The 27,154-nt window shown below is 48.5% G+C and overlaps 2 protein-coding genes across 11 annotated transcripts in view; one reads left to right on the top strand and one right to left on the bottom strand.

Annotated features, from left to right (window-relative positions):
• FHL1 (four and a half LIM domains 1) overlaps positions 1–20,705 on the top strand; it is a 60,386-nt gene extending 39,681 nt beyond the window's left edge. For 2 of the 6 annotated variants that reach the window (XM_057538065.1, XM_057538066.1), the window contains exons 3-8: positions 16,116–16,297; positions 16,439–16,613; positions 17,226–17,395; positions 17,842–18,028; positions 18,607–18,806; positions 19,161–20,705. In XM_057538065.1, coding sequence (XP_057394048.1) covers positions 16,142–16,297; positions 16,439–16,613; positions 17,226–17,395; positions 17,842–18,028; positions 18,607–18,806; positions 19,161–19,244 — 972 coding nt within the window. In that variant the 5' untranslated portion in view covers positions 16,116–16,141 and the 3' untranslated portion in view covers positions 19,245–20,705. Of the gene's footprint in view, positions 1–9,143; positions 9,279–14,756; positions 14,877–16,115; positions 16,298–16,438; positions 16,614–17,225; positions 17,396–17,841; positions 18,029–18,606; positions 18,807–19,160 lie in introns of those variants that run through there. The other 4 variants (XM_057538064.1, XM_057538067.1, XM_007174494.2 and 1 more) reach the window with 4 other exon arrangements.
• A 4,219-nt stretch (positions 20,706–24,924) lies between these two features.
• MAP7D3 (MAP7 domain containing 3) overlaps positions 24,925–27,154 on the bottom strand; it is a 35,477-nt gene continuing 33,247 nt past the window's right edge. For 2 of the 5 annotated variants that reach the window (XM_057538667.1, XM_057538666.1), the window contains exon 18: positions 25,130–26,576. In XM_057538667.1, the coding sequence (XP_057394650.1) occupies positions 26,569–26,576 (8 nt within the window). In that variant the 3' untranslated portion in view covers positions 25,130–26,568. Of the gene's footprint in view, positions 26,577–27,154 lie in introns of all 5 variants that reach the window. The other 3 variants (XM_057538669.1, XM_057538668.1, XM_057538670.1) reach the window with 3 other exon arrangements.

The following is a 27,154-nucleotide window of genomic DNA, read 5'->3' on the forward strand; positions in this document are numbered from 1 at the left end:
TTTCACTACCTTTTCATTAATAGATATTTTAAAAATGCAATAAATCCACGTGCAAGAAAGAATGTTCACAGCAGCATTTTTCATAATAGCTAAAAAGTAGAAACAATTCATGTCCATCAACTGGTGAATGAATAAATGCGGTGTGGTATATCCAGACGATGGAATATCATTCAGCAATAAAAAGGAATGAAGTACTTACACATTTACAACATGCATGAGCCTTGAAAACATGCTAAGTGAAAGAAACCAGCCACAAAGGGTCACACATTGTGTGATTCCATTTGTATGAAAATGTCCAGAATAGGCAGATCCCCAGAGACAGAAAGTAGATTAGTGGTTGCCAGGGGCTGGGGGAGGGGGAATAGGAAGTGACTGCTGATGACTATCGGGTTTGTTTTTTGATGATGAAAATGATCTGTAATTAGATAAGGCTGATGGTTGCACAACTTTATGAATGTACTAAAACCCACTGAAGTGTACACTTTAAAGGGATGAATTTTATGTTGTGTAAATTGTATCACAGTAAATAAAATTAAAAAACAACTTGGTGAAGTCATGAACATGGAAACTTTAAGAATCACTGTGAGCATATTAAACAAGGAACAACTTTCTTAAGTTTCCACCAAAGAAATCTTTCCGTTGTAAAATATTTTACGTAGTATCGCTGATGACGCCGGAAGACTTCGTATCCTTTAGCTACTTTCACTAACACCCACCAGGGATCTTTTTATTTTCTAGGGGAATATTGTTAACCCACATGAAGCCCTGGTTGATTGAATTTTAAGCAAAATAGCCGGAAAAAAGGATTTACAGTTATATGAGATGGAGAGATTGTGGCTGCAGGCCTTCCCCACTCCCTGCCACGAGGAGAGAAGGTTATGGGAGTTCTCAAAGGAGCCTCAGAATCTTTGGAGCAGCTGCCCTTCCTCTCCCCGCAGCTGATGTCAGAGCAACTCCTGCCCCTAGCCTGCCTCGCCAGTGAGCCGCCCCACACCCTTCCTTGGGTTCTCCTGGGTCAAGCTGAGTCTCGGGGTTTGAGGAGCCATTCCTAATAGGAGGGGGTTAGCCTTAGGGCTCTCGGGTGAGATCGGTGGACCTGACTCTGTGACCTCTCTTCCCCTAGTCACGGAGTGTTCACAGGTGCTGGGCCGTTGCCATCATAGCATCGGCCTGTCCGTAGGTTGGTCAGATAACAGTCTTCTGTCAGTCTTCCCAACTCCAGGTGCCTAAACCTGAGCTCATCTTGGGGTTGGGCATGGGGGGTTGAGCACAATGTATCTTTGCTCAGGGGTGGGGTAGACGACGCACATCTCAGTTCTGCCGCCCTGAGACTTTCGGCCTGTCTGTGCTCACTCAAGCGAAGTCTCTCCCCAAGCGGCCTTACCTCAGCCGAGCTGCTGAGTTCTCCTTGTAAGTGGCCTAAGAAGATAGCGTCTTCAGATGCGTGTCCTTGGCATTCATTCCGAATGAACTCACGCGATCCAAGACTAACCTGTGTTCTGGCCGGAGCTGTGGCTCCCAGTGATACAGGCAGCCTCTTCTCACTGTTGATCTTCATAGGCCAACTGAAGACCAGAGATGTGAGCCGCAGGGGGCCTACCTCGTTAATTAGTCTCATCGAAGCAAGGCTTATTCATCGTGTACGAAGGTCTGATCATCCATTGGGCTCACTGGGCCCTTACTTGTAGGAGGGATGTAGGGAAGATCCCTCCCCAGCCCAAGACTGAGCAGGAGACCTAGACCTAGTGGGTCTTTTATTTTCACTAGAGGATCGAAAGGGCAGAGTTTTGTCCTCTGTAGGTCTCCGTCATGTGTTCATAAACCCTCCTTGTCCATATGGGAGGTACAGCTCTCCCCTCTGGGCTGATTCCTCTGAGTTCCTAGGACTTTCAGAATTGTTCTTGGGTGCCCCAGTCATTCTCAGGCCCGTAATCCTCGCAGCTGGGCTCTGGGCCAAGATCCTGAGCTCTTGTCTCTTTCCACATATCCCTTGTGGATTGGTAAACTTGAGGATAAATTCCTCTTTTGCAGGAATCTGCTTCTTGGGACATCCGTATTTTTAGAGTGAAATTGAATAAATAATAACACATTGTGCTTACTGTGTGCCAGTCACTGTTCTAAATGTTGCCAGTATTTACTATTTCTCATGACAGCCCTGTTAAGGTAGGTACTCTTGTTATCCCCATTTTAAAGATGAGCAAATTGAGTCACAGCGAAGTTAAGTAATACTTGCTCGCACACAACCACTAAGTGGTGGAGGCAGGAGTCGATTCTAGACATTCTGGCTCCAGAGTCCATGCCCTTAGCCACTATGCTGTATTCCCTTGAAACTTTATAAAACAACCCCATATTAAACCCAGGGCAAATTCTATGTTATTTGTCTTAGAACAATGTTGGTTGCTCAAACAATCTCATATAAAATTAAGACTTGAATTTCTTTCGTGGAAGCCTTCAAAAATAGTCATGGTCCAGTCTAAAGCATTTCGCCTGAGTTCCATTGAATGCAGTGATCACCATCACTGTTCATCGGGTTTCCCTACCTCCGACAATCTGGTCTTGTTTACACTCGGTCCGTAGTCACATGCTTGTTCTCTTTGATTATCACACTGCTGGAAAACCAACAAGAAGCGTTGGAGTTTGAGGTGAACGTGATGTAATCTCTCCGAGTGCGTGACCTGTGGTGGCTTCTGCCACTCCAGCCACAGACTCCTTCTTGGGCTGTGTTTGCTGGACCTCGTGTCCCTGTCGTTCTGTTCGTGTGCTGCCCGCCTGGCACGGTGAACGTGCTGCTTGACTTCCAGAGCTTTGAAACGACTCGCTCGTGCTTCTGGAGTGTCAGCTGTTCCAGGGAGACCCTCTGCTCCTCCATCGACCGGGCCCTGCTCTCTCGGCCCCGTATCAGCTGCCGCTTCCCACTGAGCTCGGCTGAAGTGTACGGTCACTTTGACTAGACCCTGGCTGTAGCGTGAGAGAACCTACGAGGTGTTTTCATCCACAGATTGTAGAGCTGTCCCTTAGTCTCGGTGTTGGTGACTCAGGCACCCAGCCTCTGCCGATGATGACCAGAAGTCAAGGGACCGTGACCCCCATTGAGCATAAATAAACCCGCGTGCAGGTTTTCTGGCGACGTGAGTAGAGCCCTTGCTGGCAGCAGCGTGACGTGCCTGGAGTGGCGCCCTGGGGGGCCCGACACCCGGGTTCCAGACCTGGAGCTGCTGCTAACGCAGTGAGGAAGTCACCCCCCGTCTCTGGGCCTTAGTTTTCCCGTCCATAAGATGAGGCCTCTGCGGTTACTTCCGACTCTGTCATCATGCGGTCTTGATGAAGGTGGAGCCCGTGCCCCCGTGCCATGTCCTCCCCATGCACAGACGGATGGGGCAGTAACCTCACGGCAGGGCGCACTGACCTTTACCCCGTCTCACCACTGAGTTTTCCGGTAATAGTGCCTGTCCTCGCCAACAGGGTAGCTCTTCCCGCAGAAAGATCTTCACGTTTGCTCTCTCAGACATGAGTCACTGTGGACCAGCACCCTCCTGGGTCAGGCAGACGAATAATGGCCCTCGGGGAAACTTGGCAGATGGGGACCAAGTGAGGCTTTCAATCCTCCAGAAACCCGATTGGCCCTGCTATCAAACAGTCAACCCTGTTGCCTGACAAAATCTAGACTTCCTGAGTGATGCCCAGATCGCGGCTTGACGCCCTTCCTCCCCCTGTGCTCCCACACCCACTTCTGTGCCCCATGACCAACCCCAGAGAACCACTTGTGTTTCCAACCTCTACCCTGAATTCTGGGGCTTTCCCCTGTTTCGGAGTTGAAAGCACCAGTGCATAATGAGGGGATGTAGTAATTCCAGTCCTTTGGTACATGAGCACAGGTTGTATGTTACTAGTTGAGATCTCACACCCCAAAGCAGGGCTCGTGAGTTATTATGATCACACCTCTGGTCAAGGCAGTCGGTCCCAGGTAGCAGAATTAAGAGTAAGGAGATGGAAGCTTATTTAATTTGCTGTTCTGTCCTGTTACGGATATTAATCAGCTGGCTAAATTATAGACTAGGGTCATGGAATGTTTAGCTCTCAAGCATCTATCAGAGGCTTGAAATGTCCATAACAGGTGGGCTTGGTGAATGCCAGGAGTTAGCATGATTGAAAGGGTGTTTTGAGTCATGGCACATGGCAACGTGGAAATAAAACAGATATATCACAAGTGGGTGGTGGTGGTAGAAATAGACTGGAAGAGAATTTTAACACCTAAAATATGACAAAGATTTATCCCTACAAGCTTCTCCGTTTCATGAAATATTCGTTTTCCTCTGATCTGAAATTCTGTATTTGTATTGTGTATTTCCTTCTAAAACTATTTCTGATTTCTGTTTCGTTTCTTTTATCACTTTCTCTTTATTTCCTCTTTTAAGTGCCACTTCAAATATATATTTTTAAATCTGAGATCATCATAGTGGCTAACTTTGAAAGTCATTTGTTCATGTTGTCCTGATGGTGATTTCTGGTTAGAAGCCCACAGAAATATCTCTGGGGTGCGGTTGGTACAGTTCCTACATCTTGGCAAGAGTCTAGGAGCAGTATAGGAAGGGGCAGGCTTTGGGGACAGGAGACATTTAAAACTGTTACTAATCATGGAATGACATTTTCAAAAATCAAATGGCAGAGGCCACGGCACGTGTTTAAATGCTTAATCTCTGAGTCTTACACGGAGATTTTCTAAGCCCTGGTGAATTGTGAAATGAACAGGCCTTCACTGGAGTGAATTAGCACTTCCAAGGTGCTTGGCCATTTCCAGGGTCTTCTGTTTCATGTATCTTATCTCATTTGTAACAGGTCTTCCCCTTTCATAGCTACCCTTTCTCCTTCGCTTCGAGATTCAGAGGCCCTTTGGGGAGGAAGAATTCCAGGTTTGCTTTCATTCGGGCCTTACCTGATATAATTGCCCCTCGTGTGGTTCGGGGAGGGGGTCCCCTCGTTTTATTCTTTGACTGGTGGTCACACTGAGTTGTGACACTTAAGCGGTGACTATGCAAAATTTGGCTACTCAGTAAGAAAAAGTACCCTTTCCCACTCTGAAGGTTGACAGGAACATGAGATGGCAGAAGCTGTCCTGGGCTTTTTCTGGCAAGAGCACCTAGGACAAGAAATACTCTGGAGCGCTCAGCATGGAATCGCATTGTGTCTCGGTGCATTGCTAGGTGCCTTAATCTCGCGGTTGGAGTCACTCGGGAAAATTGTTGGTGGAGGGACTGGGGAGTCTGACAAAGTTATATTGAGAAAAAACTTGCCGTGTGTTAATGCATTAGTAGTAGGCATGGGGAGAAGAGGAAGAATGGAAGAGAAAAATTAAGATGAAATCACTGATACATCCACAAAGACTCCATTCCAGCTTGTTATCATTCTCTTGCCTCTGGCGGCGACTCACAGCCAGTAAGTGAACCTGAGTAAGTTTTCAGATTTCTTCGGGAGAAGAAAACTACAGTCAGGGGAGAAGGGTGACCACAAGCCAAGCCGTGAGTGAGGAACTCCCAAGATGTGGGCCAACTAGGTCACTGAATTTGTCATGTTTGACTCTTAGGTTGCACCCCTTTGAACTTTGGAAGTTTGATCCTCCCAGTGGTATTTGCGAGGTAGAGATTCTGAGGTTCGATTGCAGGGCAAGAATCCCCACAAACATGATTCCACTGGAACCTCACCCTCATCCCTGTTTCTCTCTTGGCTTGACAACTTGGACCCTATTAAAGGGGCTTAGTTGTTGACATCTCAGAAGAACCTCCTTATAAAGCCCAAAATAAAGTGCCGTTTTTCCCCACACCGGCTCCGCCTCCCACGTCCCCCATCGCTTCCCCGATCACCCAGAATCACGACCTCAGAGGGGTCACGGCTCCTCCCCCTCTGACATACCTAAGCCGTCCTCTTGGTCCTGCCCCACAGTGTCCCTTCCAGCTCTCCTCTCCGTGCCCACTGCCCTGGGTGCCCTCATTCAGGCTGTTGCCCACGCCATTCCTTGCCAGGCTGTGCTCTCCCCTTGCATGTGGCTGTGTGTGCCACCGTGCTCTCGTCCTGCGCTCCTGCCTGCAGGGGATCGCGTCCTGCCTCTGGAGCGGGCCATGCTCTGCTCGTACCTTTGCTCACACTGTACCCTTTCTTGGAATGGCCCCTGCCCTTCTCTGCGTGCTGCAGTATCCCCCGTTCTTCAGGGACCAGGGCACATACCATCCCAGCCATCTAGTCTTGTCCGATCCCCCAAACCCGATGTGATCTCTGCCTGTGATAAATCCCGACACCACTTTCCATCTGTCTTGTCATACTCACCGTGCTGTGCCTTGCGTGCTAGTCATCTGTACGTTGATCTTGGTACACTGCAAAGGAAGGACTGTCTCTTATTCTTTGTGACCAGCAAAACATCTTGCACTGCACAGTAGGACATGTGTTCAGCAAGTGTTCTTATAAAATCAACGAATGGGTGGGGTGGTACTATCTACAGGTGGAGCCAAAGGCAGGTTAAATGTAAGTGCAGCGTGGTTGGAGGACAAGAGTGTGTAGATAACCTGAGGCAAGTGGAGTCTCGGGGGTTCTCAGGCGAGAGGGGGCCGAGGAGCTGTGATGCCCGGCGCTCATTGAGAAGTCATCCTGATGTTCGCTGGAGCAGGGGAGGCCGGAAGGCCCGAAATGCGGCCTTCAGACGCTGAAGAGATTTGTTCCTGAAACACCAGCCAGCCCCACCAACAGCATATGAAGGTGCTTTGTAAACAGTACAGTGATTATTAGGGATGCTGGTACACACATAACGTGTGATGTGAAATGAAGGTGGCTCAGACGCTGATGAAACTGGTGCCCATTCGGGTGTCTGCTGAGGGACCGTCAAAGTTTCTGAACCACTGAGCCCCCCACTCTTCTTGCTGAGAAATTGATTTTCAGCTGACAGAGGGCCTTCTCTGTTTTGGTTTTGTGAAAGTTACAGCTTTGTGACTTGAGGACATGGGCAGTGGGGACAGATGTCAGAGCAGGTGCTGGTCGTACCGCATGAAGTTCTTCGGGAGGCCGACTTCACCTGGTTGGTGCAGACTGCAGAGTGAATGCTGTCGTCGTCGTCCGGGCTCCCGGCTCACCCCGGCTGGTCGGAGTGGCTAATTTCGGGCAAAAGAGATTTCAGTTTATTTGCTCATTTTATATGGCTCTCGGTCTGTCCGTAGTCCGTTGTCACCTTTCACTTCGTGGAGGAGAGCCTTGGGCGCGCCGAGCTTATCGTTCATGGCACGGCGAGAGGGGCGTTTAAAAACACCTCAGCTCTACCTAAAAATACACCTCACTAAAACCGAAAATTTAGTAAAGGTTAATCTTCTAATAAATTAAGAGCGTTTCCTCTGGGTGAAAAGTTTGAGTTTGTTTGAGGGGCGTGGCGTCGTTCAGACTGGCCGGTCTCCCTGCCAGAACGCAATCAGCCGAGATAAGCAAGAGGCCGCGGAGGCACGCTGGGAGCGCAGTGCCCCTTCCCTTCTTTTCCCAGGCTTTCTCTCCTGTTTTTTTATTTTTATTTTTTTGACATGTAATAAATCTGCCTGTAACGTCCGGGGTTTTACTGTTATATCATTTTCCAGCTAACTAGGAGTTACCGACAGTTTTAGCTATCTTTTAGAATAACTTTTTTTTTTAAGTTGAATGCATACCATACTTTAATAATCCAAGACAGTTCAGCTGTTTCTCTTGAGTATGTTTCATATAACCCGTATATAACAACATTGCTGTGTTTTTAGTCAGTTTTACATTTAAGGGTCCAAAATATATTTAGAATAACTTTTCATTAAACGTTTGAAGAGCGTAAGAGCCGTGAAGCTCATTGATTCATTCATCGTGAAGCGTGTATCGCTTACCTGCTGGTTCTGGGAGCAGGAAGCCAAGTAAAGCATGACCCCGGCCCTCAGCCTGGGGGGAAGATGCATGAAGAGGGTGACACCAGTGACAAGCGCTAGGTGAGACGTGGCCTGACCCGGAGCGCGGGTCGTCCCCTTTCCTTGAAGTTCAACGGCTGAAGCCACTTTTGGGTTCCAGGTGGGACCACATTTCCGTTTCATATGTGACTTGATGAACACTTTCCACGTCTTTTAATTCATTTTTTCAACATAGAGTTTTCGCGGGGAACAAATTGGGGAAGAGGTAGGGAGAGCGGGGGCGGGGAGCATGTTTGCGATGTTAAACAGGGTGGCCGAAGAAGACGGCACTGCAAAAGCGACTTGGAGCAAAGCCTTGAAGGAAGCAGAGAAGCAGCCGTGAGAGGCTCCGTGCTGAGGGGATGGCCGCCAGGACCCTGAGGTGGGGCGTGTCTGGAGGGCGCAGGGGCCAGCAAGGCGTGAGGGCGAGGGGGGCAGGGATGAGGCTAGAGGAGGACCCGGACGGGGGTTGGTGGGGGGGACTCACAGGCCCTCCTCAGAACCTCGGCTCGCCTGGAGCTCCATCCCGATGACCAGCCTCCGGCCACTGGATGACCTGTTGAGCCGTTACAGCATGTTAGGGCGCCATGTTTTCGTCCATATTTTTAACATTCATTGTTCCTGACAGTGAAGAGCGAAAGATTTCGTTTGTGGGACAATGTCTCTTCCTTGGTGTACATAGCGGGCGTGTATGTCTCTCCCTCCTGCCCTGCTCTGACACTAAGGAGATACGAGGCTAGGATTGCTGTCTTCAGTATTCTCCTGATCTCTGGTGCAGACCAAGTAGGACAGAGATAATGCCCTTGATCTGTATATTCATAGTGTCTAATTGCTTTTAATTACACTGGTAGCACAAGTCTGTCTCTTATAGTTACTTTTATCATTAACAGCACAAAAATGAATTCTTCAAAGGACCAAATGCAAGCTCTTTAGGCATATAAAGTGGATTAATGAGGGTGGCTCAGCGTTAAGGTATGCCAGAGCCGAGTCCAAATTTTTTTCCGGTACAGGGATCACTTTCTATGTGGCCTCTCTGGCTCTGGAGCTAATTTGGATGCTGAGTAGCCCCACAGGTATTTATATGTAGTGTTTGGTATTTTTACTGGGTCCTATTCTTCTCCCTTGGATCACCTAAAATGGTTAAGAATTTTCTAGTGGGATTAAGGTTGTGATCTCTGGGGAGGGGTGGGCCATCTGCTCTTGGTTATTTTTGTGTTAGCCGCTTCCCCTTAAATGTATGTTCACAACTGAGCCACAGCCTTATCAGCTGGGCTTGAGGGAAGACTGGTCTAGGTGCTGCTCCTGAACTTGGTCTCTAAGCCATGGCTTCCCATAGACACTCAGGTAAAAGCTTCATATTCTTTATCTTCTAGGAAGCACAATTTTATTTGGGCACTGAATCTTATGATTTGTCTAAAAGATACTTTTCGACAAAATGATTTTAGCCTTGTCTAAATAGTAAATCATAGCTCGTCTCTGTTCTGTCCTTGCCTTCTTCGAATGCTGTTTCCAAGACAAAAGATTATTCTTATTCAAGTAAAATCAGCAGTTTGGGTGCCTTATTTTTTTTTAATGTATAAACATACTACTGTATTGTACATTTTCCAGGACATCTTATGAAGCTGAAAGAGACTGTATGAGGAAGGAGGTTTTCTTTGTTGTTTTAGGAAGTTTTTTATTATTTATAAGATACAAATCTTCATCTTGACAGTGCTATAAATCGAATTTAAAGTGTTTAGAAAAGGTCAATCGAATATGGAGCTGGAAGGAGGAAGATTTATAACTAAGAAAGTCCATACTGACTTAACCACATCTTCTCCTTTTCTCAGAAAAGGAGAAGAACATCTTTTCCATGTTTTTTCTTCCTGAAGAAATTGCTATGATACTTTTGATATGACACGTAGGTTATTAATTGTTCTGATCAGAAAAAGGGGCAAAGGTTCGGAACTTCTAGACCGTCATTACCGTGAGAGTCTTCCTGACATTGAGGAAGCCCCTGGGCCATGGCCAAGACTCCCCCGGGATGGGGACCGAAGGACAGCCAGTTTCCCCAGAAAGCCCGGTTCTCCGGAGTCAGCCTGCTGCCGCTCTCTCCTGCGAAGCCAGGAATGTCGCCGTGGCTCTGCTGCCCTCTGCCTAAGTAACAGTCCCCTTTCGTAGCAACCAGGCACTTCGTCCCATCTCCCAGCTTTCAGATTAAGGGGCAAAGTATTATAATTATCAGCGGCAGTCTTTTGGAAAAATTAATTTTGAAAGCTTGTAACTGCTTGTCAATATATATATATTTTTTGCCTGTCAATACTTAAACAATGGAAATACTTTGAGAAATTTCTCTTTCGTTGTTTTAAAACAAATATGCTGTGATGGAATGCACTGCTTTAATGAATCAGTGTGCAATGTCTTCTCTGTTCCCAAGTGTTCAAGAGCTGTCTGTCTTTCTCCCCACCCCCCAGGAGCCATTTAACAAACATGGTACCACACGCCTGAGATTGTGGTAATCGGCTAACATACATATTCTCTGGGTGTAGACAACAGTCAGCTGTAGCACTTGTTCCAATGGACCTTGAACTCACGTTAACTCCCCGTTTTATTTACTAATTAAATGACAGAATAGGGAAATGTATCTCAAAGGTGACATATTTATAACACACCCAACCTTGGTTTTTAAAGTGCACCAAATCGTGACATTATTCTTATAGTAAATCTGGAGGCTATAACTGTGACTAGACAGATTACTGACACCTTCTAGATGATTTTTAAAATCAGGAACTATCATCTTGTGTTACATTAGGTTCATAGGTCCGTGAAAGCAGTTGAGAAAGAAGTGCTCACAGAAAGAAGCCCCACAGTACCCTGAAATGGACTTTGTGTGGACAAAATAGAGGCTCGGATAATTGGATGGATGAGAACCATTTTTAGGGACCGTCCACATACTTGAGAGGACGTTTCAAGGACAAGAATTGATCCTTTTGTTATTGAACACTTACCATCTGCAGAGTTGTGCAGATTTCATTCCTTTACCCTTTGGCTTTTCAGGTTGAGGACGGGGTGGGTGGGAGGGCAGTGAAGTCACCCAGCATCCTCTCCAGGCAGGGGTGTGACGGGAACGGGTGGGCGAGGGGAGCAGACCCGGTGGACTGACTTCCTGAAATAACTGGAAAGTGGTAGTCAGAAGCCTTGGTCGAGGGTGAAACTGAACGTCTTGTACTTTCAATGACCACCAAACGACCGCCTGCTACTTTGCCACAACTAGAAAAGCTGAAAACACATGTTGTGTTGGCTACCAGGTCAGAAGCCCTTTCTCTGCGGTGCGAGAGGCAGAACGTGCTGCACGTATTGTGTGCGACGTTCAGAAAAGCCCTGTGTCAGGACAGAGTGGCTCTGGCATAGGATCTGCCCGGGGTAAGTGCAGGGGCACGTAATGTTTCGTTTGATCATCTCTATGCAGCCCTCCTGATCCCGGGTGTCATCTAAACCGGGTTACCTGTGACCAGCAAGCCAAAGGAGAGTTGGCGGGGATTTTCCTAAACGCAGCGTACCGGCGAAGTTGCTAATAACATGGAACTGTTACCTGGTCTGTTTGTAAGGGAAAAACCACTTTCCGATTTTCTGTGCAATTCTCTGAAAGCCCACTTTTCAGTGACTCGTGAGCCCCTCCCTGTCGCAGCTGTGCAGGTGTTTATCCTCTGCGTGGGGCGGCGCCTCCAGGTGCGCAGGCGCGACTGCTGCGCAAGCCTCCCTTTCATCAGCGAAGGCTTCGTTCCGTGTGTTGAATGTTCTCATACGTGGAGTGACTAACGTCCTGGTATGTTGCACTTAGCCATTAACAGACCAGAAATAACCTGCATATTTTCCCATTTGAGTCGCTGTTCATTGTTTATACTGTACATTATACCACTCGGGGAAAGCACATAGTTAGAAAAATGCTACCTAGTCATAATACTCACTTTTTCCCTAAATATTCTTATTTTGAGCCACTTGGGCAGGAGGGGAAAAATGAAGATTAGCAAGAAATCCATGAGAGAATACATATAAAGCAGAAACAAGATTATTAAATACAAATTGGATCGTCTCTAATGAGGTTTATAGTAAAAAAAAAAAAAAACAGATGTTGCAATGTTATATTTCTTGTATGTGTACATGATTAAATCGGAAGCCAAAACTTTTTACTGAGATACTGAGGTTTATATAGGCCCCTCTTAGAATGTTGGATGTACTTCAGGAATTTTCTGAAAGAGGAAGCTTGTTTATTAAGTGAAGAATGATGTGTCTTTTGAAGCAGGCATAGCAAGAAAATCAGGCTACCATCTTGGAATAAATACCTAAAATCTGACACATTTCCAACTGCATTCCAACCAGCTAAGTCTTATAAAGGACTGTCAGTTAGACATCAGCACCTTAGGGTCACAGGCGCTGCCCCCTGATTTTCTAAAACAGAAATCTTTGTTATAAAATGATTAGTCAGAGAGCTTCCCTGGGGCAAACATGTCCTGGACAAAGGCAGGAAGGGAAGTAGTGTCCTACTGGTGTGTATCCAGTGTTTCATCTCACGATTGATGATGCCCTTTCCCAGATAACAGCAATAGGTCAAGGCAAACAGATCTGGAAGTTTTTGAAGGTTAAAAGGTTTTGTATTTCATGTACTTACAAATTGCTAAGGGGGTAAAAAATTATTCCCTAAGAGATACACCTAAGTCTATGTCATTCACTAAGATTAAAGAGAGCCCCAAAGAGGACGTGAAAATGCCACCTTCATTTTTTTCTCTATTCTTTTATTTCTAACAAGGGGAAAGAAAGGAAAGCGTAGAGCTTTTCTCTTCTCATGAAGTCAGTGCTTAACTGTAACTCATTTGGTGCAGCCCACAAATCAGGGTATTTGCTGTCTTTTAGGAACCTCTGTCAGCGTCGTCATTTATAAGCCGTTTTCTTAGAGTTGTTAACCTCTTAGAGGATAAGTAGTAACGAAATATTTTGCTCTTCTGCACATTGTCCATATTTTATGCAGAGGTCTGATGTGGTAACTATCTCATCAGCAGGAATGTATTACTCCAACTTCTTCCTAAGTACACTGTGTGAAGGTTTGAAATAGTTTTGGACCAAATAATCATAAGGTTAGAAAACCACAAGGTAAGCTCATTCCCGTTGCCCAAAGTTCCACTTACTGGATTTATTGCAAAAAAAAGTACTAAAGTTCATGAATTTGACATCGACATTGTTAACATGCTTTAAGTATTTCCAGCCTGTTTACTTATTAGGCAATAAAGCCTGCATTCCTAGAAGTGCCTATTTTATCTTGACAAATAAGTGTTCGCACACACATGAAAGAGGCTCGAGGCAGCTGTGGAAAGCTGTTCTAAAGGGTGTGCCCTTTGAAATCTGTCACTCATCTGGATACACGCTCTCTGGGTTTAAGTATGCATTGGCGGGGAATATGAGATGACCCTGGGCTTTTCATACTGAAGAAAGAAAAAATAATAATGCCTACAGCTAGGACTCAAAAACACCAAGTGGTGGGACTTTCCTTAGTGGTATTCACTGAATTTCCCTTCTGCTTGGTTTTACGACCCTGCACTGTAGGTGTGATAAAGTGGTGAACAGATTCAGTGACTCCATTTTCAACACTCTCTGGTTCTGCCATGTTCATTGCTGAGCCATGGATTAGTTCATCGTGTGGATGCCTAGAAACTCTTGGGCGAGTCGTGTTCTAGAACGATGAAAATAACCAATGAAGAACTTGGCGTTGGTAAAATAATAGTTTGAAAGTATGTGGTTTTAAGGTGGGAAAGGCTTGGCAGGTAAGATCTCTCTGGTAGTATGAAACCATAGTGGTTTTCCTTCTCTCCAAAAGCTCTAAATGGAATTCACTGTGTCTTCTGGTAGTTTGTTTTCTTGTGTGACATAAATACCTGTATTTTTACCATAAAGCTAGGATTCAGAAATACCATGAGACAGAACCATCCCTTAGGTGGGTCTCTGTATGGTACTCTAGTATAGAAATATTTAGAATCCATTTCTTCTTTGAATGACATCAAAAGAGAGTGATATTAAAATGAGTTGGGTTCAGACTTACTCTAAATAGAGACTTCGGTAAGAGAGGAGGGATTTTCAAATGTGGTCCAAGAAGATAGTCTCTAGCCACGCAGGAAGCCAGCGCTGTCTAATCTTACAAATTCTGACTTCCTGCCAAATGGCATTTAGGACCCACTGATAATTTAATTTCCTGGCACTTACTGTTACCGGAGATTTATTTGGTTTCTCTACACAGCTCTAAACAAGAAAGTAAATCTTCGCTGAGTGCACAATTTCAATATGGAAGAGCTAATAAGACAAGGATTTTATGTGACATGTGAAAGGCCAACAAGAATGAATTAAGGAGAGTGATTTTCAACATTCTATCCCTGTGACAGGCGCTCTTTCCAGTGTACATGGGGGCTAAAGACAGTTTAAAAGCTGCCTTAAGTAAACAGCGCGTAGTTCAAGGAGATAGACCCTGGTTTCATCATGGCTCTACTTTTCCTTTCTAACCCAGTTATGTAAGGGAACACCCCGGTTTTCTTTTGGGGGAAAAGTGCCAGTAAGAACTGTTCTGTAGTCTCAGTAAATCTCTGAGCTGGAACACGACTGTCCCAAGCACCTGTCTTCGCACAAGACTGTCACTCCTTGGCTTCAGTGCTCAGGGGTCTGTGTGCGGGAGCAGGAGCCGGCGGGCCTGGGGGTGCTGCCCACCTGCCCTTGTCGGCGGCCGGTCTGAGTGCGAGTCCGCCGCCTCAGCCCAGCCCCGGCGGTGCTCAGACACAGGGTGTGGTTTCCTTAGCTCACTCTGCTGTTTGGTTGCCTACGGCAACAGGATCCAAACAACTTGGACATGTGTTTGTATTAAAAAAACTGGGAATGGGACCCAAAGTGGGAGTCTGGGGCTGGCCAGTTAGTGGAAGAGCTGTGGTGAGTACCGGGCAACTGCTCGTTTCTTTTCCCTCGTTCTTTCTCTCTAAATTACTCCTGGGGTGTTCGCTTGCACAATAACCACGTTTGTGGGTAGTTGGAGAAATAGTCTCTGTTTTCCTGTTTCCTGGGCAAATTAAATAATTGCTGTCTATTTACCCGTGTAAGTTTCTTTCTCAGGGAGAGAGGAAGAAATTAGCGTCTGCTTACAGAAGTTGGGAGCTAATAGAAACTCACATTTGGTACCTCTTTGGTGGCAGGATTAACAGAGTGCTCTTTAGTGCCTGTGATTCCGGGGGCGGGGGCGGGGGCCGGGTGGGACGGAGTAGTTCATATGAAGGCGATGGAGGGGGTTCTTGGAATAACCATTTTCCCCCAGATTATACTTTAAAATTGCAAATGTCCTAAATCGTGTAGTTCATTGACTGTATTGACCCTTAGTTGCTTAAACAAAGGGGGATTTGATTTTGGCGCATCACAAAACCGAATGTCACTGTGACAGATAGTTCACATTTGCAAAACTGGCCGGTATGCGTCAAGAGTGCCTTTTAAATAAGTCCTCTCTTGCCTGATTGCTTGGGCCTCAAAAGTCAGTAAACTATCTTGGAAATAATTCTTTAGGATCTTTTCAGGGATTAAAAAGTGCTCTGGCAGATTTAAAATAAAAGCAGACATTTAAAATAAATTAATAAGCATTGCTTACGTGCCTAGCGTGGTCCAGAGTCAGCAGTAAGTTTCTGTTCAGATGAACTGCATTTTGCAGGGAGGAGGACAGCCGGGCGTCCGGAGGATGCTCTACCCGCTGAGGAAGTTGTAGGCGGGGGTTCCTGGTTCGGTCTCTAGTGAGGGCCTGGGCACCTCCCTCCCTGCCAGCTGGGCTGCCCGCCTGCAGACTCGGCCCAGAGAGCTGTGTCCTTGTCCTTTGGTGTAGGCTCGGCCTCCCCTCTCCTGCCTGCCCCGTCCCAGCCCTGCCCTCACTCACCCCACCATTTGGGGCCCCGTGCCCACCAGAACCCCTGTCCCCCTCCCCCAGTGTCCTCTGTGAGGCAGCGCTGTGGTGGGATGGCCCAGCGGGACTCTCTCTCCCGGGGCCCTGGGGCCTAACCGCGGGGCGCTTTCATCGCAGGAGTCACAGTGAAGCGCCTGTCACCTGGGTCCCGTGGTGGCCTCCCCAGAGCCCCTCGGGCCACGCTCCGGCCTTCCCGTTGGTCATTTGTCCCACCTGCTCGTCCCCCGCAGGTCCCTCCAGCTACAAGGTGGGCACCATGGCTGAGAAATTCAACTGCCACTACTGCAGGGACGCCCTGCAGGGAAAGAAGTACGTGCAGAAGGACGGCCACCACTGCTGCCTCAAGTGCTTCGACAAGTTCTGCGCCAACACGTGCGTGGAGTGCCGCAAGCCCATCGGCGCCGACGCCAAGGTAGCGGCCGCGGGGGCGGGCGGGGCTGAGGGTGGACCTGGACGGGGTGCCGGCCCTTCCGCTCGGGCTCTGGTGTGAGGGACCGTGTCATCTTGACGGGAGGCCCCGCTCACGGCGTCCGGCCCCCTGCTTGGTTCCCAGGAGGTGCACTACAAGAACCGCTACTGGCACGACACCTGCTTCCGCTGCGCCAAGTGCCTCCGCTCCTTGGCCAATGAGACCTTCGTGGCCAAGGACAACAAGATCCTGTGCAACAAGTGCACCACTCGGGAGGACTCCCCCAAGTGCAAGGGCTGCTTCAAGCCGATCGTGGCAGGTACCGGCCGCACTCAGCCCCAGGGCAGCCAGGGAGGAGGCCCTGAGGGCAGACGTGGCGTGGGGTTGCTTGCGGTGATGGGGCTGGTGCTGCTGGGAGCCGCGGCCGGAGTTCAGCGTATATATGCACGCATATATATACACGTATATATGTGTACACATATATGCTCGCACACACGCACACACTCGGCAACTAAAGAACACTGGAGAGAACTGTCTGTGGCAAGAGAAGGAAGTGAAAAGTATGTAGCGCTTTCTCACTTGGGATAGTAAGTGATCGAAGCATGCTTCTTCCTTAGGGTGTAATTCCGGGTCACGTAGTCCCCCGTTGAATCTCGGAGTCCACGAAGGCCATGGGGGTGGGGGGGGGCGGGGGTTCAGGCATCTGACCCTAAATCACTACAGCCGGGGTCCCCTCCCTGACAGAGTCTGGGTTGGCATGACCACAGGAGGACACGGTAGAGAAGCCCCTGCGGGTAGGTGAATGGAAGCGTGAGGCCAAGAACTGCAGGGCCTGCATTTCCTCCCCTCTGGAGGGCCCAGGACGGCGCCAGCGGATGCAGCCCCCTGCAGAGCACTGTCAGTGGGGCTACCCCGTCTCTTCCCCCCGCAGGAGATCAGAACGTGGAGTACAAGGGCACCGTCTGGCACAAAGAGTGCTTCACCTGCAGCAACTGCAAGCAAGTCATCGGGACGGGAAGCTTCTTCCCTAAAGGGGAGGACTTCTACTGCGTGACTTGCCACGAGACCAAGTTTGCCAAGCATTGCGTGAAGTGCAACAAGGTACGTGTCAAGGGAGTTCTGCGCTGACCATTGCTTCTAGAGGCGTTTGACAGTTTGCAGAGCACTTGCACACACACTATCCCATTCCATCCTCACGACAGCCCTGCGACGTAGGAATTACTATTCTCGTTTTACAGATGAGGAGACTGTGGTAGTAGAAAGCCGTGCCCAGGCCAGGGCAGGCTGTCCGTGGGCACACTGGCTCTGGAGGCCGGCCTCCTCCACCCAGTTGCTGTGTAGTAACCTCGCACAGGGGCCTGCCTTCTCTGAACCTCAGTGTCTTCATCTGTAACTGGGGGATAATAATAGCGCCTGCCTCCCATGGCCGTTGTGGCGATTCAATGAGATATTGTAGACCAGAGCGCCCAGCACAGTGCCTGGCACGTAGTAGGCATTCAACAAAATGGTTGTTGAATCTGAATCCGGTGCTACACTCCCTGGTCTAGGCCATCACATCTGGAGGAATCACTTACCAGGATCAGCCCTGGCATGCCGAGTGCTTTGTGTGTGTTACCTGCTCTAAGAAGCTGGCTGGGCAGCGTTTCACCGCTGTGGAGGACCAGTATTACTGCGTGGATTGCTACAAGAACTTTGTGGCCAAGAAGTGTGCTGGATGCAAGAACCCCATCACTGGTAGGCTAAAGAGTCCTTGCTAAGTCTGCCAGGCTAGGTTTTGCGCATGGTAACCATCTCTCATTTTCCTACGTCGTCGGTTTCATCCACAAAGGCCCCAAAGAATGCCCTCTCCCCCTGCCACTGTGGTCCCGAAGGCCCCCAAATAGTTTGGATTCTCCCCCAGGCCAGGTTAGCCTTTGCAACACAGAACACTTCTGACGACTGCCGACTAACTAACGCTGCTGCCGGAGATCACGAGCCTGAGACCCACGGCCACGGGCAGGCACTGCGCGGGGATGCTGGGGGGAGGGGTGGGGGGAGAGGAGCGGGATGGGCTGAGGTGGGGGAGGGGAGGGGAGGGGAGGGGAGTGGGGGGAGGCCGGAGAGCGAGAAGCTGGGATGAGAACACCCCATAGCGGAAGGCTAGCTGAGGTGCCAGTGGGCAGTTCTTTTGCGATCAGGAGCCGAGCTAATCACTTCATTCCTCATCTCGCGGCCGCGGTCCACGTGCCCTGGGCCCTCTCCCCCACCTCCAATTTTCCCATCTCCCGGGGAGCCTTGAAATGTACATTTGAGAAGACTTTTGCCATCCTCAGGGAAAAGGACTGTGTCAAGAGTGAGCCACCCAGTCTCTAAAGCTAGGAAGCCCCCAGTGTGCCACGGGAAACGCTTGCCTCTCACCCTGTTTCCCAGCGCCAACCTCCGGGGCAGGCATCCGGGTGGAGAGAGGACTTGTCCCTCGTGGGTGGTGGTTCTTTATAGAAAAAATCGAAGCTTAGCAGCTCCTCGAGGCCCGGTAAGTGCACACCCCACAAACAGCCCAAGTTTGCCTCCTGGTGGCCACTTTGATGCCATGGCCCTGACCTAAATCAAAGAAACTGGTTGTGCTGGGAGGTCGGTGCGCGTCAGTCACAGGGCGATGGCGGTGGCAGGGGATGTGGGTTCTGGAGAGCAGGGGGCCCTCGACTGAGCTCTGGCATCTTCTCAGGTCCCGGCGGCGCGGGGGACGGTGCGCGGTGGAGCGGGGGGCCGGGCGCCGGGCGGACGCTGCCCGCGTGCTTGTCGGCTCCGTGAATGGGCAAGGCGGCGGCCTGGCTGCCACCTGTGTCCACTCAGCTGTCGCTTTTGTTTGCTTTTGTTTCCTCCACAGGGTTTGGTAAAGGCTCCAGTGTGGTGGCCTATGAAGGACAATCCTGGCACGACTACTGCTTCCACTGCAAAAAATGCTCCATGAATCTGGCCAACAAGCGCTTTGTTTTCCATCAGGAGCAAGTGTATTGCCCCGACTGTGCCAAAAAGCTGTAAAGTGACAGGGGCTCCTGTCCTGTAAAATGGAATTTGAGTCTTGTTCCTCGTGTCCTCGCCCTCTGCCCAGCACCACCCATAGGGCGAGAGCGGCCTTTCACCTCTTCAGGGTTGCTCCTTCTGTCTTTCCTCCCATTTTACAGTTACTACTCAAGTAAGGGCACACAGTGATCATGTTAGGATTTAGCAAAAAGCAACCCTGCAGCAAAGTTAATTTCTCCATAGCTGCAATTAGCAAACGAACACTTAGCTAGATTGACTCTTCTGCATGTTTATCATAGAGCAGAAAAGTGCTGACCATGTAGCTGCTTAGTGATGTAAGCAAGAAGCCTAAGAGATAAAGCCCCCCACTGAGATGCCTCTTGTGGCTCAGCTGGGACCCACCGTGTCGGTCACGCGACACGTCAGAGTTGCAGCGGCTGCTCCAACTCGGCTGCTCACCCTGTTCTGTGAGCAGAAAGAACTTACCGAAATGCATGGTTTAACTTCCTCATCAAGACCTTCCTTCTGTTCTTTTGTGCTTTCAAATGACTAACACGGATTTCCAGAAAATTAACAACATTTGAATTTAGCTGTAATTCTCAACTGACCTTTTCCCCTGTACTAACTAACGTTTGATTTCCCCGTGTGGCGTGTTTTCTGAGCGTTCCTACTTCCAAACATGGAACGTGCAGGTGACTTGGAAAGTGTAGGCAGATCTGAGAAAACAAGCCTGTTTCAGAAGAACGTCATCACAGTGAATACTTCTGGAAGCTTAACAAAACTAACCCAGCTGTCCTTTATCTTTTTTTAATTAATAATATTTTCGTTTTAATTAATAGCAACATAGCTTATTGGGTTTGGAGACTTGCATGGAAATATTTTAGCCCCCTCAGACGTTCCTGCAGTTTTGAAAGTCATCCTACAGAAGTAACCATAAAACTCGAGAGGGATAGGTGAGCAGGCGCCAGGACTGTCATTGACACGGATATGACATTTCCCAACAGTGACAAGTGGAATCCCTGGTAACACAGTACTTGTCTGCTCTGTGTCCGTGTGTTAATAAACAGGCCCGCCAAGTCCCTTCTCTTGGGATTCTGAGGACTGTTCCTCAAGAGCTTAGCTGGCTCTCTGGGGGCATGCGGAGGCCACTGTCCCCGCAGGCAGAACCGGATTTCCACGTAGCGCTTACCTGAGATGCAGGATCACCTACTTACTGTATTCTAGCTACATTGTTATATTACATAGTATAATGAGACGATATCAAGAGTACACATGTAATGACAGTGCATATTAACATTCTTGTAGGAGTGGTTAGAGAAGCCGATGCCTCATTTCTACATTTTGTCATTAGCTATGATCATCTGACAGTTCAGTGTATCCTTACAGAAATAAAGCAGCATATAAATAACTTGCCTCCTGACTTCTGATTCTGTCCGGTGCAATTGTTCTAAGGTGATGATACTGCTGATCCAGAAACCTGAATACCTTTTCCTTCCTCGAGGAGATGCTCAGTTCAGTGCGGTTGAGTGCAACTACACGAATTACAAACAAGATAAAACAAACCTGTAACAGCACTTGGATCCAGTTAAAAACAGTAACAAAAAACCCCATTCTGACCCAAAATAACATTTCCCAGATGTTCATATCCCTTAAAAAGAGCACACTGATTTCCTTTGGCCAGGGGGTTGGGGGTGGGAAGGGAACTGCAGCTGGTTTGTCATCGAGAGGTCATCCCGTCCCTGTTTTGTCGGCTGCCCTTTCCCTGTGCCCCCTGGAGCCCCGAGCTGTGGCGAACGCTGCTGTGCCCTCAACTGCCGCTCCTCCACCGTCGGGCCTTCAGAAGAAGGCGCCCCCCCTTGAGGCTGCCGCTTATTTGGGAGGCTGCTCACCGGGGCCCCTGTATCTCAGGGGTGGGGGGCATGGGGACGGTGTGGGCAGAGGTGGAGGTAGCTTGTAGATCACGGCCACACCCCCGAGGCTCAGGTTCTTCGGGCATCCAAGCCGTCCATGCCATGTGGTCGTTTCGGGACGGCGTTGGGTGCCCAGCGACACGGGTGTCTGCTGCAGACTCCTCAGGTGGAAGGGTCCCCAGGATACTTCAGCTAAAGGCAGAGGCGGGAGGAGAGGGCCTCGTCTTTGAGGAGCCTCATGCCCAGGGTAATCAAAGGACAGAACCCCTTTGGGGCTAACATTTGCTGTGTGTGTTTGTTAGGAGTCCAAACCTGTCTATAGGAAACCGTGAGCATTTCTATGAATGGGGAGAGTGTGAGTGTGAGTGTGAGTGTGTGTGTGTGTGTGTGTGTGTGTCTGGTCATCTCCTGGGGTACCGAGGAAGTGGGGGTGGGGTAGGGAGTTGGGATGGCACCCCTCTGCTTCCCAAGGGAGCTGGGTGACAGGCAGTGGCAAGGGACGGAGCCTCTGCGCGGGCAAGCCCTGGACCTCGGCAGCACCCAGACCTGCCTCTGTGACCTCGCGCCTTCCCTTCCTGGTCCCCCTCCTCATCGCACTGAATTTATTACTTCTTCGCTCTCCAGTCCACTGATGGCTCCAACTACCTCTCTCAGCCCCTTCTCCCGCTTTATCTGCCCGAGATTCTACCCTGTATCACTTCCACCATTCTTGGCCCCCTCAATCCTGTCACCCTTTGATTCCCATCCCACTCGGCCTGCAAAACCCCGGCCCACGCCAGGGCCGAAGAGCTCTGCGGAGAAAAAGCTGCACAGCTAGACTCCAGCCCTCAACCCTGCCTGAGATGGCCTGTATCCCCAAGCCACCACCTTCTTCCCCCAGCAACAGGCCCACCAGCAGTGGGCCTCTAGCTATTGCTTGCCACGAGACACCTGCCCTCAACGCTTAAGTAAGCGCCTTACACAATTATACCTAGTCCTCAAACAGCCAACACGGGCACTATTGCCCCATTTTCCAAGTGAGAAAACTGAAGATCACACAGCAAGTAAGTGACAGAACACCACCCTGGGCACACCTCTAGCCCAAGCTAGAAGGCTTATGACACTGCACTGTCACAGAGCGGGGACGCCGTCTGTTCACCGCATCACAATGAGGAAAGCATCACGCACAGTGCTCAGGAGTCAAATTTAAGAGTGACAACCTAAGACTCAGGAGGGGAAATTTCTAGTTACCAAATTTTCAGCCGAGAACACTTCTCTCCCTCATAATGAAGGGGAATCAGAGTATCACGAACATAATCTACTTTGGGGTAACAGGGTGAGTTCTGGAGCTGTACTGCCTGGCTTCAAATCCTGGCTGCACAGCCACTTTCCAGTTATGAGACCTTGGGCAGGTCACCTAACCTCTCTGAGCTGGCTTCCTCGCTTGTAAAACGAGACAGAAATCCTGTCTTACAGAATCACATGCACATTGCGTGATAATACAAACGCTTATTTTATTAAACACAGCAACTGACCCAAGAAAAGCGACACCCAAGAAAAGCATTCAATAAACGTTAGCAGTTATTTTTATCTCTAGCACCAAAGATAGTATGTTATGTTACTCACCATGCAAGCCACAAGATACTGTTCCCACCCCCAAAGCGATATGGGGTGTGACTTGAGAATCAGACTTGAATTTGAACACCAGGTCTGCCTCTTTCTAGTTGTGTAACCTTGAACAAATGCCAATCTCCACTAATCTGTGTCCTAGGTAAAAATGAATACCCACAGCTCACAGGGTTGTTGTGAGGGTTTAAAATGATACCTATAAAGTACCTGGCACATAGAATGTGTAAACATAACTACGGTTATTACAACACAATTGTTGGGGAAATTATGAGACAAGCCCATCTGGAAACAAACACTGGAACTGGATTGGTGGGGAGAGAGACCGAGGGCAAGGCGGCCTTTCTGGGACCTGCTTCAACTGACCAGGCCTGTGAGGTGTGTGGGGATCAGACTGAGCCCTGATAGGACGGGCCGGGCAGTCTGCCTCCAGCTGTGCATCTTGGCACCAGCTGCTGCTGCGGTTCTACGCCCACCTCCCGACCCTCTAGCTCTCGCCACAGTGAGTTAGCGACTCCTGAGAACTGAGGGCCCTCCGAGATCCTAGCGCAGCCCCCCAGCCCGCTCACCAGACAGGCACGGCTCAGAGGGGCCATGACGGGCGCAGAGTTGCTTGGAGGGCTTGCAGCCCCCTCGGCAGGAATTCGGGTCCTCAGACCTCCTGTCCAGCATCCTTTCTAGTGTTCTTACCGCGTTTTTCTGGCTGCCGGGGACTGGAGCTGTTGAAAAGCTTCACTGCACACAGGGGCAGTGGGGGGATGCGGATGACACGGGTGTGGGAAATGCGCTATCTGCAGAATCCACCGGGAGAGGCGAGGGGCCTGCCCTCAGCCTACGGCAAGCACGGAGGCCGGGTCAGCGTCCATCACCTCAGGGCTGTCAGCAGGGTGCTCTGACCGTACTTCAGGTTGTCTGCGCACCAGGGAATGTCCTGGTTCAACAGCCCCAGTGGATGGCCCGGTACTGAATGCCAAGTGGGGAATGGCTGCCACTGTTCTCAAAGCACCAGGTGCCAAAGATCGGGGATAAACAAGGACCTCACCTTATCAAACACAAAACCTAGTGCAGTGGAACATGTTTCCAGATTAGAAACTATACATTTATGGGCAGATCAAAACACTGGTTTGGCCACACACCGTAACAGTGATGTCATGAAGGGATGCACATGTTAACAGAGCACAATTACTGCCTGAGCGCACGCTCAGACTTTCAAAAGCAAATGTGTTTTCCTCATGCGCAGCCAGCACCAAATGTGATGTTTAAAAGGGCTTCCCTGGTGGCCCAGTGGTTAAGAATCCGCCTGCCAATGCAGGAGACATGGGTTCGAGCCCTGGTCCAGGAAGATCCCACATGCTGTGGAGCAACTAAGCCCATGCGCCACAACTACTGAGCCTGCGCTCCAGAGCCCGTGAGCCACAACTCCTGGAGCCCGTGCTCCACAACAAGAGAAGCCACCGCAATGAGAAGCCCGCGCACCACAACGAAGAGTAGCCCCTGCTCGCCGCAACTAGAGAAAGCCCGCGCGCAGCAACGAAGACCCAACGCAGCCAAAAATAATAAATAAAATAAATAAATTTATAAAAAAAAAAGGGCTGGGCTTCCCTGGTGGCGCAGTGGTTGAGAATCTGCCTGCTAATGCAGGGGACACGGGTTCGAGCCCTGGTCTGGGAAGATCCCACATGCCGCGGAGCAACTAGGCCCGTGAGCCACAACTACTGAGCCCGTGCGTCTGGAGCCTGTGCTCCGCAAGAAGAAAGGCCGCGATAGTGAGAGGCCCGCGCACTGCGATGAAGAGTGGCCCCCACTTGCCACAACTAGAGAAAGCCCTCGCACAGAAACGAAGACCCAACACAGCCAAAACTAAAATAAATTAATTAATTAAAAAATAAAGGGAAATAATTAAAAAAAAAAAAAGGGCTGTGGGGAGAGGGAATGGGGAGTGACTGTTTAAAGGGTACTGGGTTTCTTTTCAGGATAATGAAAATATTCTGGAACTAGATAGCGGTGATGGTTGTACATTGTAAATGTACTAAATGCCACTTATGTGAATTTTACCACAATAAAAAGAAAGATACTTTAATCACTGGCCTCAAGTATAAGTCAGAGCCGTCACAGGGAAGAGTTAACAAGCATTGAAACAGGTGCAGGAAGAAGACCAGAGTTCAAAATTCACATCTTAATGTCCCACGGTGGAACGCCGCCAAATCACCAAGTGACTGCAGAGTGGCATCAGAGGATTTGATTACTTATCGAACATACCTGTTGCCTGTGTTCATAGCTTGGTTAACAACTGGTGTCACCTTTATACCACCACCAGTACCTTTTTTATTATTAAAATAAGAAGAAAACTTGCTTTACCTGCAAAGTTTATTGCATAGAGCACACACATTTATATGAAGGCGTAACAGTGTTTCAACATGTGAAATCTGTACAGAAAAATATCAGAATCACATCTGTTAAGATGACTGTCTCTGCCTTTTTTATAAAAGAGCTAGTGTATAAAAAGTTTTTAAATCTAAGGCACCAAGCTCTATTCTATAACAAAGGTACAGTACTCTGAATAGCAAAGAACTAGGGAATCAGAAAGAATAACTACTTCCTTTTACTAATTGAAGACTGGTGGCTACAAAGGAACACAGGCCTGCTTCAAACTATTTGTGATTCACCAGAAAACTCATTAGCATTAGGACCACTAATTTGAATTCAAGTTTTAGTCAATGGTTTAAGCAGGATTCAATGAATTTCAGGAAACATATATCCTGTGTACACGTGTGTGCGTGTACACTGTGTATGTCTCTGTGCCTATCAAGGGGGCCAAAGAATAACACTGCTCCTGTACTCACTCGCAGCCAGCCGCTAGAGAAAGGCAAGCAAATTTTGATTCCACATCTCAAGCCTGAGTGTATACTGAAGGGCAGGCCTGGAGAGCACAAGCAGAAAAAGATTATACACAGTAAACTTTTAGAGGAATTCAACATACCCCATCAGACAACAGCCAAATACTGCCCTATGTACACAATAAAAATAATAACATGTTTTTATAGATAAACCGCAGTATGTACTTCAAAATGAAACACTGACAAAAGCAGGGAAGATGCTGAAGATCACACCTTCTAGGACTCCCAGTATTTGGGGGTATCAGTGCCTGTGTACGGGGCTGGCAGACTATGGCAGAGTTAGAAATATACGTACATAGCGGTAAAATGTGATTTAATATTTTGCAACCTTCTGTATTTGTATATTAAGAACAATCCAAACAAAGCTCTTGTGAGGAATCTTGAGGCCCTCAAATAAGCCATCATGTCCTCTACAAGATCGAATGTGAGTTGTTATTGGTAAATTAAAGTAATTGTTAAATGGAGTAAACGTGATTTTAAGATTTCAAATATATACTGAGAAAAAACTATTCCTCTGGTAGAGATTCTCTTAGAAACTCAAGAGTTAGCATTTTATAAAGACACCCTCGATACACACTCAAACGTGTTGGTAGGAAAACACAAGAACGAGAGACATGAAGATTTTTACAGGAAGACAAAACGACTCTTTACTCAGAACCCTTGCTTGTGGGCAAGAGTGAAGATGATATGAGCATCTTCTGAGATAAGTTAAGATGACGTTTTGATGTTTCCCTTTTTTTTTTTTTTGAGAGTCATTTTCTTTGCCAGGTTCAAGTAGGAGGTGGAGAAATTTTGAGAGATGTGCCTGGAGGTCAAAATCCAGAGTGGAGAATGGATTCTCTTCCAGGCTGGATGAGGTTTACATATCTGACCAGAGGGAAAAAGAAAAGAAAGAAGGTTAGTAGAGAAAATGCTGGTTCCACACCAAGTGGGCCCTGGCTCCCCTCTGAGGTGGGCCTGGGACCCTCAGTAGCACCCCCGCAGTGGCTGACACACTGGTGCTCTTATAAACGTTCCCCAACCCCCAAATGGGCCCAAGCTGCCTCTCAATTTCAGAGAGCTTCTCAAGGAAAGAAAAACACAGGCCTTTTGGTTTTGGAAACACAATTTGAGAGACTGATTCCAAAAAACTCACTAACCCTCTGCCCTAAATAATTATCTGTGTGCTGTAGAGCAGCCAGTGGATCAGGAGCGCAGAGGAACCTGAGGGGTCTGGGGTTTGAAATGAACCCTACTTTGTATATCTGGCAGGAAATGCAGGACATAAAAATTAGAATCAAGTCATTTACCCTCTCAAAACTAACTTAATGGAGGGCTCTTCGACATCAACCTAGTTTTGGACCAACCACTGTCTTCTCCCTCACCAAGACAACCCTGGAACAGCTGGAAACACAGGAGGGTTCAAGGTCAACTACCTTTCACATGAAGTGAAGATGGGATGAGGC

The sequence above is a fragment of the Balaenoptera acutorostrata genome, chromosome X (assembly GCF_949987535.1).
Source record: "Balaenoptera acutorostrata chromosome X, mBalAcu1.1, whole genome shotgun sequence".
NCBI classification, from domain to species: domain Eukaryota; kingdom Metazoa; phylum Chordata; class Mammalia; order Artiodactyla; family Balaenopteridae; genus Balaenoptera; species Balaenoptera acutorostrata.